Raw genomic sequence first — 20,403 nt, 5'->3', positions numbered from 1 at the left:
AGCATACATCAGATGATTAATAAGGCTCTTCCCCGTCACGTTTTATTGATTAAATACGCTTGGTGATAAATAGCCCCGAAATGTAACCCGTATTTTGCAGTAGCTGCAGCTCAGTAGTATAAAACCGAGTTTGCAGCGTGAAGACCAAAAACATCACAAAAACATTTAGCTTTACATTTTCTGCATCTGAAAAAAGTAAATTCCACCAACAATGCAACACATGTCCAGACTTCGTTTTTTGACTTTAATAAGGTCCGGCTTATGTTGCATATATAAAGTATATTCTTTGAGCAGAGAATCTAGATCACATTTAAAAAAAACTGGTGAAAACAACAAAGCAGCTTCCTGCTGATTTTAGACCAAAACTCTGATATGTGTTCAGCACAAGTTGCCATGGCGATCTAACCAGGTTAGAGAAAAATTACCTTCCTGCCACTGAAACTCTGACTTTAGGCTCATCGTAGCTCATTAAACCAGCTCTCCTTGTAGTGAGCAAATGAATGAAGGTAACAACAGTTTTTCCACATGTTTGACTGCCAAAAACCACCAAACCATTAACATCTAATTACCCTTGCACATCAGTCTCCACAGATTTTGCCAGATATACAGTGATTTAGAAAATGTTCTCACATTCTTTGTGCTGCAATTGGAGTCCACCTCCTAAGCTAAATGACCACAAATAAACATTACGATAATTACTATCATTTCCGAGCAAAGACTATATTTAACTGTGCAAAGGTTCAGTGCCTGGAGCATTTAAAATTAAAACTGGCATGTGTTCATGAACAATATGGTGCGATATTACACAAAAAAGCCCTGCCTTGGGCTTTAATTACTGCACTGTGTGTGAAAGCCTGGGTTAGAGAAGACCAGGGGACTGGTTTAGTTTTTAGCCCAAACACAATGTTTGGGGTTTTTTACAAGGAAGCATGGACCATCACATGTGCATGGTTATGATTTTCACGTTGGGATCTTTAATATCTTCTTGTTCCTGTTTTCATTGTTATTCAAGTAATGTTGAGTGTCTGGTTTCTGTTTTGAGTCCATTAGTTGTTCTAGCCTCTAAAGTGTTTCCCTGTCTGTGTTCCATTGTCTCTGTTTACAGTGTCTCTGTTTCAGGTGCTTTTGTTTTCTGAGCTGCTTTTTTTTTTAATTAATTTTCTCTGGGCCGAGTGCTACAGAGTTCAACACGCCCAAGGTATCACTCCACTATCTGGAGTCACGTACCCTAATATTTGCAGTCGGTTTCGGCTGAGTCATCTTCATTTTTCAGTTAATTTTCAATTCAATTTTATTTATACAGCACAAAATCACAACAACAGTCGCCTCAAGGTGCTTTATATTGGAAGGTAGCTCCTACAATAATACATACAGAGAAAAACCCAACAATCATATGAGCCCCTATGAGCAAGCACTTTGGCGACAGTGGGAAGGAAAAACTCCCTTTTAACAGGAAGAAACCTCCAGCAGAACCAGGCTCAGGGAGGGGCGGGGCCATCTGAATCAGAAAGACTTTATTTATCCCCAAGGGACAATTGAGATACAACAGAGCAGCATGACGTTGAAGTCAAGGACAGGGCATAAACAGGCAAAGAATGAGATAATTAATACACAGGATATACAGTTTATACACACTTATACACATCTGCTGCAACACTGGTTGCGTTACGTTGTGAATTGTAACCTTAAACACATTTTGTGATATCTTATTTCTAATAGTCAACACCTTTTGCCATGAGAGGACATCCTGTGACGCAGTGAGTATAGTTAAATTTGTGAGCACATTGATTTTTGAATGAGTATGACAGAGGCTTTATGATGGGCACCGAAGGCAGTCTGTTTACGTCTGTGGAGGCTTAGGCTGGTGGAGTGCATATTTATTTGTGCATCTGTAAAACGAATGTATAAGACATGAAATACCAGATGGTACAGAGATTACATATGTGATCAAGTATATATATCCTCTGTGGCTTCATACCTCTGATTTTCTACATGCAGAAGCCAGAAGTGAACCTATAGCATATGTGCAAATAAGTCCATGCTTGTTTTCAAAGGTCTCCTCTGGCGAAAGCAAAGGCGAGGATATTTGCCAACCCATTTAACAGCCAAGCTGAAAAAAACGGTGAAAAGTTCTTGCCAACTGCAGCAAACCCAAACCTTTCAATCAAACAGCTCTGTGCTGTGGAAGTACACATATGAAAACACACACAAGCACACACACGGTTCAGCACACACAAGCTATAAGCAGGCGTAATTTCAGACACATCCAGCAACACACAGGCACCCAGCAATGCATTCAAGCATTCAGGCAGATCGATAGGCTTTCAGGAAGCCAGTATCACGCAGGTTGAGCCCCTGAGGCTTTGGCCAAGTTATTCAGCAGTTTTCCTGGCCACTCAAGAGAGCCCATACTGGGCTCTGGTCCAAGAGTCAAAGATGGGAAAGCGGCACACGGGCGAGAGCGAAACTAGTCACAAGTATTCTAAAAGTACTTCTCTCACTTCTCTGAAGGAAGCCAACGTTATCTCTTCAGTGGATTCCCAGTAAATTTAAAAAGTAGAATTTATTTTGTCGGCCGAAAACAGATCAAGAACTTCAGGGAATGAGCGGTTTGTGCCCCACCTGTCTCACCTGTGCACCTGCATCACAGTGGACACAGAGCGTCAGTGCTCTTAAATGTGTTGTTTGGAAACAAGGTAACAAATGAAATGAAAACAAGCAAAATGAAACACATCTCTCTGATAAGTGTAATCTTTTTAAATGTTGAGTTTTATTTAGATCATTTCCAAATGTATTACTTCAAAAAGATAAAACAATGTATTTCACTCAGAGCGGAAGTTTTGAGTTTGTTTAGAATACAAAACATCACGACAAAGGAAAAACTGAATTACAGCAAACACACACAAATAAATATCCAACATATTTTTAAGAGAAAGCAACCTTTTTAACACAACTTCATGAACCATACAATCAATTTAAGATGGAAAACTGGTGATTCACAGAACACCCATTTGAATTGCTGCTGGATGATAAACAAAGATATAAATAGAGCTACATACTGCTTATGTTTAGACGTTTAAGAAAGGATGTCAAACGTAGACTTTACTGTTTGTCTGGATGTTAAGCAAATAAATTTAGGTTCGACCCAAAGGTGAAGGGCATTAAAATTTTAAGTAGACCAGGTAGGTCGTCCAGCTCTGACTGCTCTTTGAAAACATAATACTCAGGTATTGGTTGCGTGCAGATCTTTGTGTCTTTAATACAGGAAGCAGCATTCCAAAATAGCACGATACAGCTGCTTGCATCTCTTCGCTAAAACTGAATTTCCTCATAATTAGAAGTTTACTTTCTGTAAAGCAGGGATGGATAAAAGCAGGGTTATAAAATAATGAGGTGAAGATTGTGTGAATGATAAATATGTAACTTGTTTCGTGGCTGTCCTCTGCAGCGATGTTTAAAGGAAAGATAGATAAACATGCAACAGCACACAACCACATATACATACTAAGATTTATCATTTCAAAAGAGCAAACAAACTCACAGATTCACTGTGTACACAGCAGACAAACACAAAGCCAGAACATGATTGATTTGTATTACTTTGTATTATGTTGTACTAATACTTCAGGGGTTTGCGGCTCCTGAAATGTAAGACAATGCCACCTTTTGTTCAAAGTTAATGGTTTCCTTTGGCATTCCTATTTATATATGACAAAATAGCATCTCAGTACGTAACGCGACCATCAGCCTCGCGTTGAAGACAAAATTAATTGGCCAGTGTCTATAAAATGGAACTATATTTCATCAGCGGGGTTTCTCAAACTGTCACACTAGGAAAGTTCTGCTAATGTAGTATCCAGTTGTTCATGGTTTCAAAATAACTCAATGAGGCTGAGAAGGCTTCACATTCTCATAACTTGAGGAAATGTTTTTCATTGCAGTGAATCCAGAGTTATATTAAAGTTTCCAAGAGCGAAAGTTATTTCCCTCCAAATGCAAACCTGACTGACCTACAATGACTAAAACTCAACTTGGGTTATGAGAAAACACAGAATTTGAGCTTATATAGTAAAAAACTGCACATATGGTAAATTCAACAGTGCATATATGATAAAATGTATCGTCACCTGCCGGAGAGAAATAACAGAGGAAAAGTCATGCAGATGGCTTTTGCTTGTTTGCTGAAGAGTCCAGTTCTGCCTAACTTGGATCTATTGACACTGATTACAATAGAAAGAATAAATTAAACAACATCTTAAATGTACAGAAAATAGCGGCACTTGTTTCTGGCGTGCTTGATTGAACTCTTAGCTTCATCCATATATGGGATATGTGTCCATCTGCCATGAGCACGTGGGCAGAGGGCATCGAATTCTCTTTGTTCGACTTTAGCTCCGATGATTACCTTTGTCACTTTCATCAGAGCCGTTTAGTGCTGAATGAAAATAGTTTTCCTTCCCACTCTCTATAAATCCACTTCACTCAGGTTATTTGCAGACAAAGCAGATGGATGATCACAAGAACCTCCAACAAATGTTCTGTAATAGAAAGTCCCATTTAAAAAAAACAAACCTGCAGGGTCCCAGCTGGTGCAAACCGCTCTGACTGACTGCAATCTCTGATCATTTTACGCTATCACATGCTTTTTGAATCAAGATGTGCCAACGTCTGGTCAGAAGAATGCAATATTAATCTTGACAGTTTATATCTGCCTGCCAAAACCTGTTCTCTAAATCCCCTCAAAGCTGCAATTAAAAACATCATGTTACTAATTGATGAACAGCCTCTTAGTGAGCAGCTCGCATTGAATTAAACATGTGGATATTTTTCATTCCATGAGTGCTCTGAAATATATTTGTTAGATCCAAGAGAAGATATACCGCAGTTTACATCAGAAATGTACTTTTTTCCATCACTGTTAAGCAGGTTAGGCAGAATGGACACATGATTATAGGAAGGAAGCCAGAGTGATCTCCATCAGGGACACGAGAAGAAACGAGTAAGTGAGAGAGACAGAGGCAGACACAGAGGAGACACCGAGAGAGAGAGCGATAGTATATCAGCTGGGTGCCAGTTGCACCATTATTGCAGATGGGGTCTTGGCAGGGCCGTCCCTTTGCCCCTGATGATCTGTGATTGCAGCCTCTACAGACTCCGTCTCAGGGCCACTAATGTCAGTATGTGTTCCAGCAGACGTCCTGTTCGTGGCCTGCTGCATTTGTCAAAGGTGATATATTCATCTAAAAGTCGCACATGTCAAAGATAAAAATGAGCGCCATGACAACAATCAAAATGCATTTTAGCCTAATTAAAATTCCCCAGAGCAGCACGTAATCTGACCTGGTACCTTGTCATTCTTAACTACACGTGTAATCAATATTTGAATATCAACAGTAGATCAAATCACTCTGTGCTCTTTAGAAAGTGTCAGTGATGCTGACAAGTTCTGGAAAAAATATCACCATTTGTTCATAGCATCGTTTAGCTTATTGTTTTGGGTTTGCAGCTTCATAATGGTATTTTATTTTGAACTTCGTATACTTCCTGCACAGAGGTTAGAGACAAAAATAATAAAGAGTCATTTATAAAGTGTTTTATGTGCTTTTATGTTTAATTAGTAAAGTGTCCATGAGCAGCTTTGCACAGTGAATACAGTATAAATAAATAACTAAATAAATAAATAAAGTACCAGTATGAGTATCAGGTCTTGTTCCCATTGCTGCTCAGCTGCTGCAGGTTAAGAGGGACACTAGTATTCCTTGCAACATCAATATTGAGGCATTGCAGAGCTCTAACTATGTTACCTTAAAGTGTTTATCATTATCGACATGTAACATTTGTGGCAACAATGTAGGGTCAGTAAGCAAGGCTGTAGTCAGACAGGGCCAGAGACCGAATCCCAACCATGGAAGTGGTGGACTTGTCTACTACCGTGACTGCTACTCTACGAGTTGTGGAGAGATGTGTTGAAACAGGCTGGCCACAGTGTTGAGGCACAAATCTTTGCAAATTCTCCTGCTCAGTTTGGAGCATACTTTTTTGAGTGTAAGGAGCTTGGAAAGAAAAGCGTCTGGACTTCTTTAAGTTGCTTGAAGACGTTTCACCTCTCATCTCATCTCTCATCCAAATCAGGACAACAGCACTGTGCATATAATCAGTCACTAATGTCATCATATAACATTCTTAGTGAAAGTGAACAACATTGATTACATTTTAGTAAAATAGTTTTACTAATATATCTAGTCTCAATGACAACCTGCTATGCTAAAACCCATTTCCCTTTTTCAGGCTGTGCCCGATGGACTAAGGCCTGGCCACCAGACGCTCGCCCTTGGGCAAGCTCCCCGGCTTGTAGCCCTATCCCGGGCAGGGTGAACTATTCCTTTGATGTTTTCCTCATAGGGATCTTCTGAATTGCTCTTTATCTGGTTCTTCACCCAGGACCAATTTGCCATGGCCTACCAGGGGGCAAAAGCCCCTGGACAACATAGCACCTGGGATCCCTGGGACACACTAACCCCTCCACCACAATAAGGTAGCAATTTGCAGAGAGGCCTAGAGAGAGCTGAGTGTTAACGCGAAGCTCTCAATTTACCGGTCGATCTACATCCCTACCCTCACCTATGGTCACGAGCTGTGTGTAGTGACTGAAAGAACAAGATCGCGGATACAAGCAGTGGAAATGAGCTTCTTCTGAAGGGGGACTTCTGGGTGAGGTGTTCCAGGCATGTCCGACCGGAGGAGGCCCCGGGGCCGACCCAGGACACCCTAAATGTCCACAACAATCATTCCAGCTAAAGGCATCAAAACAACAGTTCCCAAACCATCAGGCGACCCCATGGTGGATACATCCATACAGTTTATAGTCTATGGATGGACCCTTTTACATGATATTATATTATTATAATAACCACATTATTATATTAAGTAATACTGCTACAGATATCACCTTGTACCTTCCTGCCTACAAATGGAGTCTGAAAATGTCAAGAAGACATTTTCCTTGATGACTTGTGATGTGCCATAAAAAAAGCTGCTGTAACTTGAGCTTCACCTTTTGATCTATCGCTTCTCTAAAACCTCCAGCATTCACTCGCCTGTTCCTGCAAATACATTCACCGCCAGCTCCTAAGCTAAAAGAAGCCTCCAGTCACAAGTTGACCCATATAAGGAAGAACTGTGAGCCAGGTCAGTCTGTTTTTCATGAACAATGTCAGCTGTTAAACCCACAGTTCACATGTTGTACATACGATCCTCAAATGCACAAACATGTTTGTGAAACATCCACCCACACACTCACTCCACACACGCAGACGTGCATACACATGCCAGTAATGGCCTTTCCTGTAATTACAGTCATTTGTCAAAAGCACACCTTGATTTATGGTCAAATTAAAAATACACCGGAAAAGAAGCTGCAGGTCCTGGTAACTCTGGATACAGTGAGTGATTAATGCTGCGCCATTACAGGCAAGAGAGTGGCATGATCCGGATATGCACCTTGCCATGCAGCACATAGTAAGTAGAAACATCAATCCCTGCATTCCCAGTCTCTGGTTGACAGAGTGGGTGCACAGCGGGTGGGTGACTGGGGTAACATCGGTCAGGGTGACAGTGGTTTGAGAGTGGTGCAGAGCAGGGCTGCCAAAATTAGTAAGTAGCACAAGAACGTGAGGGGCACAGCTGTTTTATTCCAAAGAAAAGGTAGGCTGCTTATAGCCGCGCACCGACTCCTTACAGGGCATCTTCTTAATAAGGTATTTGCTTTACTTCATGCACACACCAAGAGAAAAACATTTGGCTATGAGCCCAGCGGCATTTTGCTGTGGAATACAAATAAGCTCAGGATTAAAATATGCTTTCACTATAAATACACTCATTGCATTTCTGTTATTCCTCTTTCACTGGAGACAGCTTGATGGCTTTTTGTCTAAAGTAACAGTGGTAAATAACGAGCTACTCGGTCACATTGTGAATATTTGCAAGCAGTGGAAAAGCAATATTTTTAACCGTGGCTGCGGAAGTAAAAATATGAACTAAATAAACCAGAAAATGAATGATAAAGTTCATCTTTCATGTGCAACATGATGGACTACTTGATCACAGATAAATGTCTTTGTGTTCTTGTGTCTGTGGTTTGCAGCGAAACAAATTCCACAGACAACATCTCGAGCCCTGAGAAAGAAGGACGGCAAACTTTATCATCTGAACTTGGACAGCAGAGCCGAGCAGAAGTGAAGCAAACACAAAACAGATGAGCGAGCTGTTCCATTTGTCCAGTTTATCTAAAACTGCTAGGCTATATAAGAATTCAAGTACTTTTAAATTGCCTCATTGATAAAGTCGAAGGGAATACAGGCAAAAGAGACACGAATTGTGCCGGTGAAGAAATCTTCAGAGCTCAATGCAGTTAATGTGCCTCGAGGCCTGTGCCAGCCAGGAGAGCTCCAAAGACTGTATCTGAACATGAAGTGGAAGGCTTATGGCGAGCAATGCCAAGCCTGAAGAAGACCACCCTCCCTGAGGTAATTTCTTCAGAAATGCTTAGTTAAGGAGCATGAGTAATGCTATGCAAAAAGCTGCCATGTTTTTAGGAATCACATGGGATTGGGGGTGGGATTGTGGAAAGCCTTTACAGAGCTATGGTTTGCTCTGCAGGAAACAGATAAGGTGGCTTTCTACATTTTTCTCCATATTTTATCAGCCGTCCACATGGCGTGCACTCAACTCTGGGTACCCCATAAAACCCACACCATATTTCCTCCTAAAGTTTGCACGTTATCAGTATGTCATGTCTTCCTATGATGCCTCATGGCTATAACTGCTCATGAAGTCCTTTATTTTTACACAGTAACGGGCTCAGTGATGCTCTGCCTGCAAGGTGGTGACAGCAAACTACACGGACTTTAGCGCCGCCTCGTAGGGCAGCAGAGATGGGCAGTAACGCGTTACTTGTTTTTTCAGGTAACGAGTAAAGTAAGGGATTACTATTGCAAAAACGGTAATTAGATTACTGTTACTTTCCTGTAGGAACGCTGCGTTACTAAAACTGATTTGAGAATGTCTCACGACAGTGACGTAAGCGAGTGCGACGTTCGTGACAACAGCTGTGTGCAGATCAACAATGGATCATATATCGAGTGCAGGAGAGAGTATGAGCGTGCAGCGTTTAAAGCGTGGAAGTACTGACCTTACTTTGAGTTTGATTCCATAAAAAGTGACAAAAACATTAGTGTCCGCTGTGCGTGGGAAGAAAACTTCTTTTTACAGCGAAAAAACCCCTAAACTTCCAACAAGCACCGAGTAGCTACGACGTGATGGGAAACTCACAGAGAAACTCGCGGATTCTTCCACTGACCGCGGCACACCTGCACCAGGGTAAACCTCCGCCTGCCCCACTCCTGCTTTACAGGTGAAAATAGAGCAACAGGACCGCTGAGTCTTTGACTTTATTTATTTTCTGCTGTGTTTTACTTGCATCTATTTGAAAGACTGAGTGTAAACACACAAATATTTTATTTTATGAGCTGGAATGTGCAGAAAATAGGTTTAAATGTTAAACTAATTTCTTCCAGTCAGAGAATGTTGCATATAATTAAATTTTTGCTTGATGCATAAAGTTAAAAGATTAAAACTAATAAAACAAGTTTAAAAAAGAGACTTTTCCATTTGATTACATTTTGTATGATGGATTATGCAGAAAAAGTAGAATTGGGCTGAAAGATCTATCACTTTATCACCTCTTCAGGTTGTAAATCGTGTTTTTAAAAAGTAACTAAGTAACTAAGTAATTAATTACTTTTGAAAATAAGTAATCAGTAAAGTAACGGGATTACTTTTTTGGGGAAGTAATCAGTAATTAGTTACTGATTACTTTTTTCAAGTAACTTGACCAACACTGTAGGGCAGTGACGAAACAAACGTGTGCAAAATAAGGCGAGACATAGCACAGTTTCTGTTTGTCAGCGCCGTCTCATAAACCACTGAGAGAACAAACTGAAACTTTTCAGAAGAGGACGTCTAATCTTTCTTTCACCACAGAACTAATGCATCTCAGCCCTCTGACAAACACTGCTATTTGAAACACTCAAACAAAATCTGCCAGTTCTTGCTGTAAAACAAATAAGGGTGACATCCACTTTCAAATTCCTCCTTCAATCCAAGGCCGTGGGCTATTCAGCAAACAGCTTGTATTCTGTTCATCTACATAATATTTTCTTGCTGGAAGTGTGAAAAGCTTTTTGTTCCTTATATGTTATGTTCAGTTTTCAGTTGCAGTGTAATTAGATTTGGGGTGTTTTCACACCTGTGGTGTTTAGTCCATTCATATTGAACTCTTTCCCCTTTGGTGCAGTTCGTTTGTGCGCAGATGAGGGTCCAGACCAAAATGACTGCACTGAGACCCTTTGAGGAGGCGTTCCTGGTGCGTTTCCAGAAAAACTCTAAAGGATATTTGTTTGTGGTGTGAACATGATTACTTCCTAAGCTGCGTATGGTTTGTATTCTTAATGTGGCAGGTGCTACAGATGTGCAAAGGTCTGTACGAGTTACCAATTAGCTGTGAAATGAATGTAAATGATCTGTGTTCTCCAGTAGTGCCGAACACGGCACCTTCTTCCTGTATTTACGCTTGTTGCTCCATCTGGCCAATAAAGGGGCTCCATAACCTGACGTGGTTTGTATGCCTGTGAAGGTTCTCCGTTATCCAGGTCATCGTAGTCTAAGGAGCTTGGAAAGAAAAGCATCTGGACTTCTTTAAGTTGCTTGAAGTCGTTTCACCTCTCATCCGAGAAGCTTCTTCAGTTTAAGATCAGTGGGGGTCCTTGTCCCTCTTGGGGGACACTCCCATACTGCTTAAATCTGGGACCCTCCGTTTGACCTTAGAACTGAAGAAGCTTCTTGAATGAGAGGTTTTCAAGCATCTTAAAGAGGTCCAGACACTTTTCTTCCTGAGCTCCTTAAATGATGGTTTGTAGTGATGCATTTTGGATTTTTCTCTGTGTGAAAAACCAAACTGATGGGAAACATTCACAAACTCATCAACTGATCCAGGCCAGAGTGAACGACCTTTAGTGCCCGTTTCATGGATGTTGTGGTGGCTGCAGTAAAACTACACAAAATTAAAGAGATGAAATTTAAAGTGATGGATCAATTTCAGTGGAAACAGCTGTTTGATAGATAGCAGGACTTTCTCACTGACTCGAACATCTTTTACGTTAATAAACTCAGCTCCTTGTTAAATGCAGTTTTCAGGCTTTTCTATTAAAGCTTTTATATTTTTAAATGAATTTCTTCTTTGTTCAGAACATTCAGGGTACGTCGATGTTCAGAACGGTTTTTAAAATGAGCTGTAGGCTGCACGAGGTTAATTCAGTCTAGAAAAGCAGATTATTTTTCTCCTTCAGATCATAGTTGCTGCATTCGGGGATGTGAAGTTTGCTGCTGAAGCTTTTACAGTTTCACTACACAAAACGTGACACAGACAATGAGTTTGTGTCTGCATCACATGTAGCTGAAGGGAAAGGACGGAGCACACTGCTTCTCCTCAAGGTTGCATTTCCTACACATGCAGTGTAACAATTTAAAAGCTCTTTACTATGTTAAAATTGTAATATTTATAATGTCATAAGCAGGTTTTTTTTCCAGTCATAATTTTCACATTTCCATGTGCCTACATTTCTATCACATATATTAAATTTAATAACCAGCTGAGTAGGAGCAAAAACAAAAGGTGCAATAAAACTAGGCTTGGAGTAAAAGCTAGAGGTAGAGCGGAATTACGAGGCAGCGGTGATGGCGTAATAAACAAAGCACCAGCAAAGCCACCGAGAGCTGGAAAGATAGAGAAAGAGTCGCCGTTACTGTATTTCTGTATGCATTTGTTTCTCAGAAATGCCCATTAGCCGAGATGGATGTCCTTGAACCCAGGTCTGCGCCAACAGGTATCTCTCACTAACAGACCGCCCCTCCACTAGTAATTACACAGGGAGGTCTGCAGCAGGTGGCACTGGGCTGAGCAGCATTTACATAAATCTGCATGTGTCACTGAGCCTGGCTGCAGCCTCTGGCACTCTTTATACATCCTGCTCACACTCAGCAGACGGTTTGTTCAAATTTAACAAAAATGGATCGTAGTGAGGTAAAATAGCATCGATCCTCTCAGAGATGTACTCGTAAAGCACTGAGTTTATTTCATGCTAACAAACGGTTTTCCATTTTACTCTGAAATCACACAAACACGCTGCAAAGTATGCACCCGCATTGTCGACATGCTGTTATTCTGCTTTGATTTTCATCATGAATCTAACATTCTTGCATCTGGTCAATTCAGCGACGTGTTACACAGCTTTCACTAACGTAACGACACAGTCAATACTAATTACACGCGTTTTGTTGAACAAAGAATGCTGAAGTCACCTCCCCTATCTGTTTCTTTTTCTAGGTTTCTATATTTCACATATTCGTCTGGTCTTTTCGCAGCTATTCAGTTTTAGCAGCTATTGAAGTGCAGCGTTTGTAAAAGCGATTAAATCTTTAAGAAACATTTGAAATGATCAAACAAGTATTTAGAGTAGAAGATTTCTGTTGAACGGCTATGAGCAAACAGGCAATCACAGCATGCATCTCAGGTTTTCTTTGTAACAAATGCACAACAAGCCTGAACCCACACTTTTATATGCATGTACGTGTGTGGCCAGTAGCATGCCTATACTTCTGTGAGCAGTGGGACCCCCCACCCCCCAATGGTGAGAGGTGTTTCTGCTGACAGGAGCATATTCAAGGTAATGGAACCACTGTGTTGTCCCAGAGCAGAGCACTAAAGCAGAACTGCGTTCTGTCTCCTACTACACGCACCGCTGAACCTCCAGATGACAAAGTGCCTCGCTGGCTGACCAAATCAAATACAATAAAGCTGAAAAAGAAGAAAGAAGATTGAAGGAGAAATTCTTAGATTTGTCATATTTTGCTGTATAGGCAGGAAAGTATGTATTTTCAATTGGAAAAGCTGTCCATCAGGTGAATGCCACACAAAGAAACTCGACAAGCACTAAAAGCACTGTGAGCTCAAAAGAAGCCTGTTACTGCTGTGTATATGGATGCAACACAATATGCGCATGTCAGACAGGCAGGTGATTACATTCTGCTGGTGTAGCTTCTCAGTGCGGAGAAGAATCGTGGGGATGATTAAATAAATAAAGAAGAGGTTGAATAATGAGAGGGGAATGAAAACAAGTTCCACAATAAATGACAGAGTGAATAAGACGCCATAAATTATTCCCATTTCAATTTACATATTTCATTTGTATTTCATCATGTTGTATAAATAAAATAACAAATGAGAGGAAAAATGAATTATTAAGCAAATAAATTGGTAGAAACTCAGCTTTGCAATAAAACTACCGCTAGCTGACTTCACCTTGTCGATTTCTGTGGTAAGACGCCATAACTCACAAGCCCAAAGGAGCAGACTGCTAGCCAGCTGACATTATTGCTGATCTCTGTAGAGACCAAGTGAAGTTGTGTAGATGGGCATTGCCAGAGTGCCCCAAAGGAGCAAAATGGACCGATAAGTTGTGGTTGCAATATGGAGTTGAGATTGGATGTGTGCAGGAGGCTGTGGGGAAACTAACTGGTCACTGCATTAACTTAGGAGCGACAAGACTGACTCACAAGTGGCTCAGAGACAGAACTAAGCCTCCGTGACATGGACTCGTCAGCTGTGAACTCTTCGAACTCTTAAATCTTAAAGGTTTTGATTTTAAACCTGCTGAGATCAAACACAATTTTCTGCATACAGAGGAAAATGCAAGTCAGAGTGTGTTAGGGACCGGAGCTTTGCAGAAAGCTAAGTCAACTCGAGCATGTAACCGTTGAACTGGGACTCAAAAGCTCCAGCAAACACGCTTGCATATGAGCACACAGCACACACAGTTAACTAAGCAGCTCAAAGCTGTCTTCGGGGGAGGAACAAAGAGGGAAAATACTTTTGTAAATATCATTCAAAAAAGGAGAATAATTCATTTGCAGACAAAAATGATGTTGTTATCACTGTGGTGCAAAGAAGCAACCCGTTTTACCCCATGTTTATAATCAAAGGAATTTTAATGAACATGCACACACACATAATTCCACCTTGACCTGGTAGGAACCTGCTGCCTAGAGCCCCGTGATATGCTGCTGTTCAAATCCTCAAAACCCAGACAGATGAAGGAAAGGATATTTGTGTCGGTACAACTGGATGTTGAATTGTGGTGTGGATATAGAGATTTTAACCAATTTACTGACCTTGAAGAAGGCGTTGTCCTTTTTGGAAAGGACCTCTGTACATCACCTGGTACTTTTTGACCTGGAAGCCAGGCACACAGCCCTCGTGGCCACCATCCCCTTGGCCACCCACATGGGAAACCTGCAACACAGAAAACACCAACAGTCAGAATATTACAGATAAGCACATGGTTCAGACCAGAGGACCAAAGCTGGAATAACAGAAACACATTTTTAAAGATGCAATTCCCCAAAATAAACAGCAAAAGCATAAAGCAGATACATAAATAATCCATGGCAAAGAAAAAGCAGCAATTCTAACACTGTAGGAATTCTCCTGGCATTTCCCCCCCCACAGTTTCACCTCTGACCCAAACATAAGGCACCGGGAGTCGAGCTGTGTGATGCTAGCAGCTAACGTGTCCTTGGACCACAGACCTCGTACATATCGTTCATATTTCCTAACATCCTTTCTAGTTTTTACAACAAACCTTTTCTGAGTAGTACTACTCAGAAACGGCATATTTACACAGGCACAGCTTATAATGGTGAGAGTGTTAGAGTGATGCACTTTTACATTACAGTTTAAAGCAAATAACAACGACAGTCTTCGTGTGATTCGATGTTTTCTCCTCATCGGTGTTACTGGAGTTAGTAAAGACATGAGTATGGTTTTATTTCTTTTTTATTTTTAGTGTTCATAGATTTTTGTCTTTTTCTCAATGTGCTGCTTTACAATTTAAATTTAAAACTACCCTCCTTGACTTTTTACTGATAAACTGTCTTTCTCAAAAAGAGCAAAAAAACCTCATTCAGGTTAAAGAAATATTTAAAGTGGAAAAAATACTTCGGCCCCTGTTTTTCAAAGGGGTTTAAAGGGTGGATGTTCCCATGGAAACAGGCTGTAAAATGACTGAAGGGATGTTCAAACCAAACATCCTCTAGGCTGGAGCATATCACAGCAAAACTAATACTTCACATTGATTGAGGATATGCTGTTAAAGAGATAATGATAGGACACCTTTTCTTTCAGGTTATTGTTCTTGTTACCTTTAGTTTTTATGTCCAGCATTAAAAATATGTGTTGTCATTATGATATATAACAAATAGCTTTATAAGCGTGAATTATTTGTTTTGAACAAGTCATGATGGAGTATTTTGTGGAAGATCCAAGGTGGCACCAACACTGTCAGAAATAAGGTTAGAAACATTTTGTAAGATATCAGGTAAATTTTGTATCATTAAAAAAAATCCCACTCGCCCTGTAGGCAGTTTACAAGAGACTGATGAGGTACAACAAATACTTTAGCACGGTGGAGCCAGGGTGTCATCATCCCCGCATACTGGGGGATGAACAAAAGGTGCGTTGAATGCATTGAATGGATGCGAGGAACAATGTTAGGATCAGGGGCCAAGATGAAGGCAGCACAGAGGGAAGCTAGTCATCTATCAGAGCTGCAGAAAGTTGGAAGTACCACAAGCTGTCCACACAGATACCAAGCAAAGACTCACAGCTTTGGATAACCACTTGAATGTGTACAAGAGAGTTATAAGCCAGCAACCATCCAAGGTGATTAATATGTGTGAACCAGTTGAAGCTAATGCTAAGAAAATATTGTGGGGAACAATTTCTGATTTCATAGAGTGATTATAATGATTTTCCAATGGTTTCCTGGTGCCCTGCATCTTTAAGGATGACAACGAGTTCATAAACATAAAGTGCAATACAACATTTACCATAAACGTCACAGACTCTACTATTCTTAAAAGCCTCGTGTTTTTACTGAGAATAAGAAATAAATAATTTCACGGCTCTGTCTTTCTGGATTGTATCTCTGATAACATTTTTTTAAAACTACCAAAGAAGAAGAACTGCATTAGTTTCATAGATATACTACAGTTACAGCAACTTTGAAACTGAAGGTTGATCAATATATCACTTCAAATGATTTCACAGGTTTACAAAACTGTGTAGTGTTATATTTTCAGAAATAGTTTGTGTGACAGCGTAAAGAAGCAGCCGAGAGATGAAGAGATCAGTCACCCACTAATAGAAAAACTCAGGGTATGTCTACATACTGAACGTAAATTAAGGGAGGTGATTTTATGCAAATGCAGCAGTCACAATATTTTATTTCCTCTAATGTGAAATTTTATTGTGCTACAGAGTCAATTAACACTTTTTTCCTGCACAAACACAAAGTTTAATCTCTGTGACTCTGTCATTATACTAACATTATACTTACCTGCCACCTATTAAGCAAGAGGATTGACAAATAGAAATAGCCGGTCATTCACAAATAACCATATACAGCACATTCACATTTACACTTACAGGTGAGCTACATCTGCTGATTTAGATCTACAGGTTCATTTGTGCATCTTGATTAAGGAAACCCGACTTCACCAGTGAAAATAATTGTTTGCTGACTTTATGACACATGTTATCAAAATTATTGGCACAGTCTAACCTGCAAAATGGACCATTATGTAGTATGTAATGTTCAACGAAAGACACAACATTGACCCAAAGTTGTTGTTTTAGTTGCTTTATTGTCTTATTTCTTCTATTTTATATCTTTTTGCATCATTGTTTTAAAATACAAACAACATTTCATACTCAAATATTTATTTTATTTACTTAAAAGACACAAAGCTGTGCTGTAATCGTGTATCAAGATCCAGCCTCATGGTAAACAAGCTTTGTCCACCATAAGGCCATAGAGGTCTTGCGTACACCAAAGGTGGCCAAAGTAACGGTATTCTTTACTTAAGTAGAAGTACAGATATCTGTGGTTTTTAACAAAATACTCCAGTAACACCTGAAGTACTGAATCTACTTCTTTACTGAAGTAAAAGAAAAAAGTACAGTCTCTGAAATGTACTCAGACTAAGAAAGGAAAAGTAACACCTCAAAGAGAAATTCTACCAGATATTTCTATGCAAAGACAACTAAACCTTTTGCTATATCAATATAATAATATAATATTATAAGTACACGAGAATACAAATGTTATTTGAATGAAATTCTAATGAATGTTTGAATCTGTTATGTAGGACACAAGTGAAAGAAATTTAATTTAACTGTATTTAGTTGTCTACAATTTGCCTTCACCACCCAAACACAAACATGAGGACCAGTGTTGGTCAAGTTACTTGAAAAAAATAATCAGTAACTAATTACTTATTACTTCCCCCAAAAAGTAATCCCATTACTTTATTGATTACTTATTTTCAAAAGTAATTAGTTACTTTTTAAAAACACAATTTACAACCTGAATAGGTGATAAAGCGATAGATCTTTCAGCCCAATTCTACTTTTTCTGCATAATCCATCATACAAAATGTAATCAAATGGAAAAGTCTCTTTTTAAAACTTGTTTTATTAGTTTTAATCTTTTAACTTTATGCATCAAGCAAAAATTTTATTATATGCAACATTCTCTGACTGGAAGAAATTAGTTTAACATTTAAACCTATTTTCTGCACATTCCAGCTCATAAAATAAAATATTTTTGTGTTTACACTCAGTCTTTCAAATAGATGCAAGTAAAACACAGCAGAAAATAAATAAAGTCAAAGACTCAGCGGTCCTGTTGCTCTATTTTCACCTGTAAAGCAGGAGTGGGGTAGGCGGAGGGTTACCCTGGTGCAGGTGTGCCGCGGTCAGTGGAAGAATCCGCGAGTTTCTCTGTGAGTTTCCCATTACGTCGTAGCTACTCGGTGCTTGTTGGAAGTTTAGGGGTTTTTTCGCTGTAAAAAGAAGTTTTCTTCCCACGCACAGCGGACACTAATGTTTTTGTCACTTTTTATGGAATCAAACTCAAAGTAAGGTCAGTACTTCCACGCTTTAAACGCTGCACGCTCATACTCTCTCCGCACTGATATATGATCCATTGTTGATCTGCACACAGCTGTTGTCACGAACGTCGCACTCGCTTACGTCACTGTCATGAGACATTCTCGCAAAAGATCACGGTTTTAGTAACGCAGTAACGCAGCGTTCCTACGGGAAAGTAACAGTAATCTAATTACCATTTTTGCGATAGTAATCCCTTACTTTACTCGTGTGTGGGGAGACCATGGCTCGCCCCACACACGAGTGGGTGGGAATCGCATCTGTAACCGGAAGGTCGCCGGTTCGATCCCCGGGCTCTCTGTCCTGGTCGTTGTGTCCTTGGGCAAGACACTTCACCTACTGGTGTTGGCCAGAGGGGCCGATGGCGTGATATGGCAGCCTCGCCTCTGTCAGTCTGCCCCAGGGCAGCTGTGGCTACAACTGTAGCTGCCTCCACCAGTGTGTGAATGTGAGAGTGAATGAATAGGCTATATAAATCTAATCCATTATCACTTGAAAAAAGTAATCGGATTACAGTAACGCGTTACTGCCCATCTCTAATGAGGACAGCCAAGAAGTGGGATTCAGCAGGTTGGGGAACCCTAAGATCAGTTGTAGTGGCTTGGTGTTGGAAACAGAATCACAACCTGTGATAATCACTAATGTGAGCACCAGTGCAGGCTGTGATCAGCTGACCTGCTGCTCTTTGTGGATTTACAGAACTGAATTCAACAAGATGTCAGCAGATGTTTCATGAGCTGTCCTGGCTGATTTCTATGTCCTACAATGACAATGACAGCCCACTCTGTGTTGTCTTTATACTACACTGTATACAGTTGGTATAAGAGTGGAATTCAGGAAATTAATCTAAGCATCATCAACTCAATGCAGATTATCTCCTATACTTAAGGTAACCTGACAGTGACCATGAACACCACAGCTGCTGTGCACCAGTCAAACACAGTTTTGCAGGCGAATCTGTTTATCCTGACAAAGTCATTTTTGGATCTGCAGTGTATCAAGTATGACTGACCTTACCTTTAGGTATAACCTGTTTCCCCGTTCCTGTGCTGCCTGTCTTATATCTTTCTCCATCTCTGAGTGAACTTATCCCACATTCCTTTCTCTCCCTACAAATACAGCAGCTGTACCTTTAGCCAGCAACACACTGCAACACACTGCACATGAACAGTTTGTATGTTTGCTGATGTTTCTTGAATTAATAGAAATGTTACATTTGAAATTGTAAATGCTACAAACGATACAGGTGAATCGAGAGTAACGAGACTGTTATGAAAATGTAAGGAAAGTGTAGAAAGTACAGATAATTGTGTAAACTGTAGAAGTAAAAGTAGAAAATTAAATACTCTTGACTTTACTAATAAAGTATAGTACAGATACCTGAAAATTCAACCTTGGTACAGTAACGTAGTATTTGTACTTTGTTACTTCCCACCTCTCTGATCACCACACCCCGGGAAGGCGCGCCCAAAGCGTGTCTTTGTCCTTGTCCTGTCTTTATTCCCCATCCTAACCGGTCACAGCAGATGGCCCCGCCCCTCCCTGAGCCTGGTTCTGTTGGAGGTTTCTTCCTGTTAAAAGGGAGTTTTTCCTTCCCACTGTCACCAAAGTGCTTGCTGTATAATTGTGGGGTCTTTACCTTACAATATAAAGCGCCTTGAAGTGACTGTTGTTGTGATTTACACGTGATATACTGTAAATAAAACTGAATTGAATTGTTTTCCTTGCTTGTCAAAATATTAATTTATTCTGTCCTGACACCGTTTGTCCCTAAACTCAAGCATGCTGACTAAGTAGGCTGCAAGTCATGTTGGCATGGCAGGAAAACATGGATATACACCACACACCTCCATCAACGCACATCATGAACACTCATTTCAACGTCCATTAAGGGGAAAATATTACAATCCAGCTCCAGTGCTGAACCACAGTATTAAGGCAACACAGAGTTAATGGGAGTGGCGGTAGAAACAGGCAGGTGTTATTGTCAGCCACTACCCTCCATCAGGAATCCATTTAGGTCTACTGGATCAGTGAAGGTCGTATCAGCCAGCTGAGAGGTATTATCGTCAATGTCAGTCTTTTTCCTAATAAGTCTTTTTGATGAGAGTATCAGCTAAAAATCTCTTTCAAAGTTATGCAGAGATTGTGTGGAGATAAAAGATTTCGGTGAGATGTTGTGTGTGTGTACATACACCTTTTATTGTTTGTCTGAGCTGTTTTTATGTGTGTTTAAGCTCGCTTGTTGGTTCTTATTTTACATATATGAGAGACTGAAC

The 20,403-nt window shown here is 40.2% G+C and overlaps 1 protein-coding gene across 1 annotated transcript in view; it reads right to left on the bottom strand.

Annotated features, from left to right (window-relative positions):
- The window catches only part of LOC143419628 (cadherin-13-like), a 176,365-nt gene that overhangs the window by 48,313 nt on the left and 107,649 nt on the right, over window positions 1-20,403 (bottom strand). The window contains exon 2 of the mRNA XM_076887032.1: window positions 14,287-14,407. Coding sequence (XP_076743147.1) covers window positions 14,287-14,407 — 121 coding nt within the window. The remainder of the gene's footprint in view (window positions 1-14,286; window positions 14,408-20,403) is intronic.

The sequence above is a fragment of the Maylandia zebra genome, linkage group LG7 (assembly GCF_041146795.1).
Source record: "Maylandia zebra isolate NMK-2024a linkage group LG7, Mzebra_GT3a, whole genome shotgun sequence".
Lineage (NCBI taxonomy): Eukaryota > Metazoa > Chordata > Actinopteri > Cichliformes > Cichlidae > Maylandia > Maylandia zebra.
This window is presented reverse-complemented; position numbering and strand designations above follow the sequence as displayed.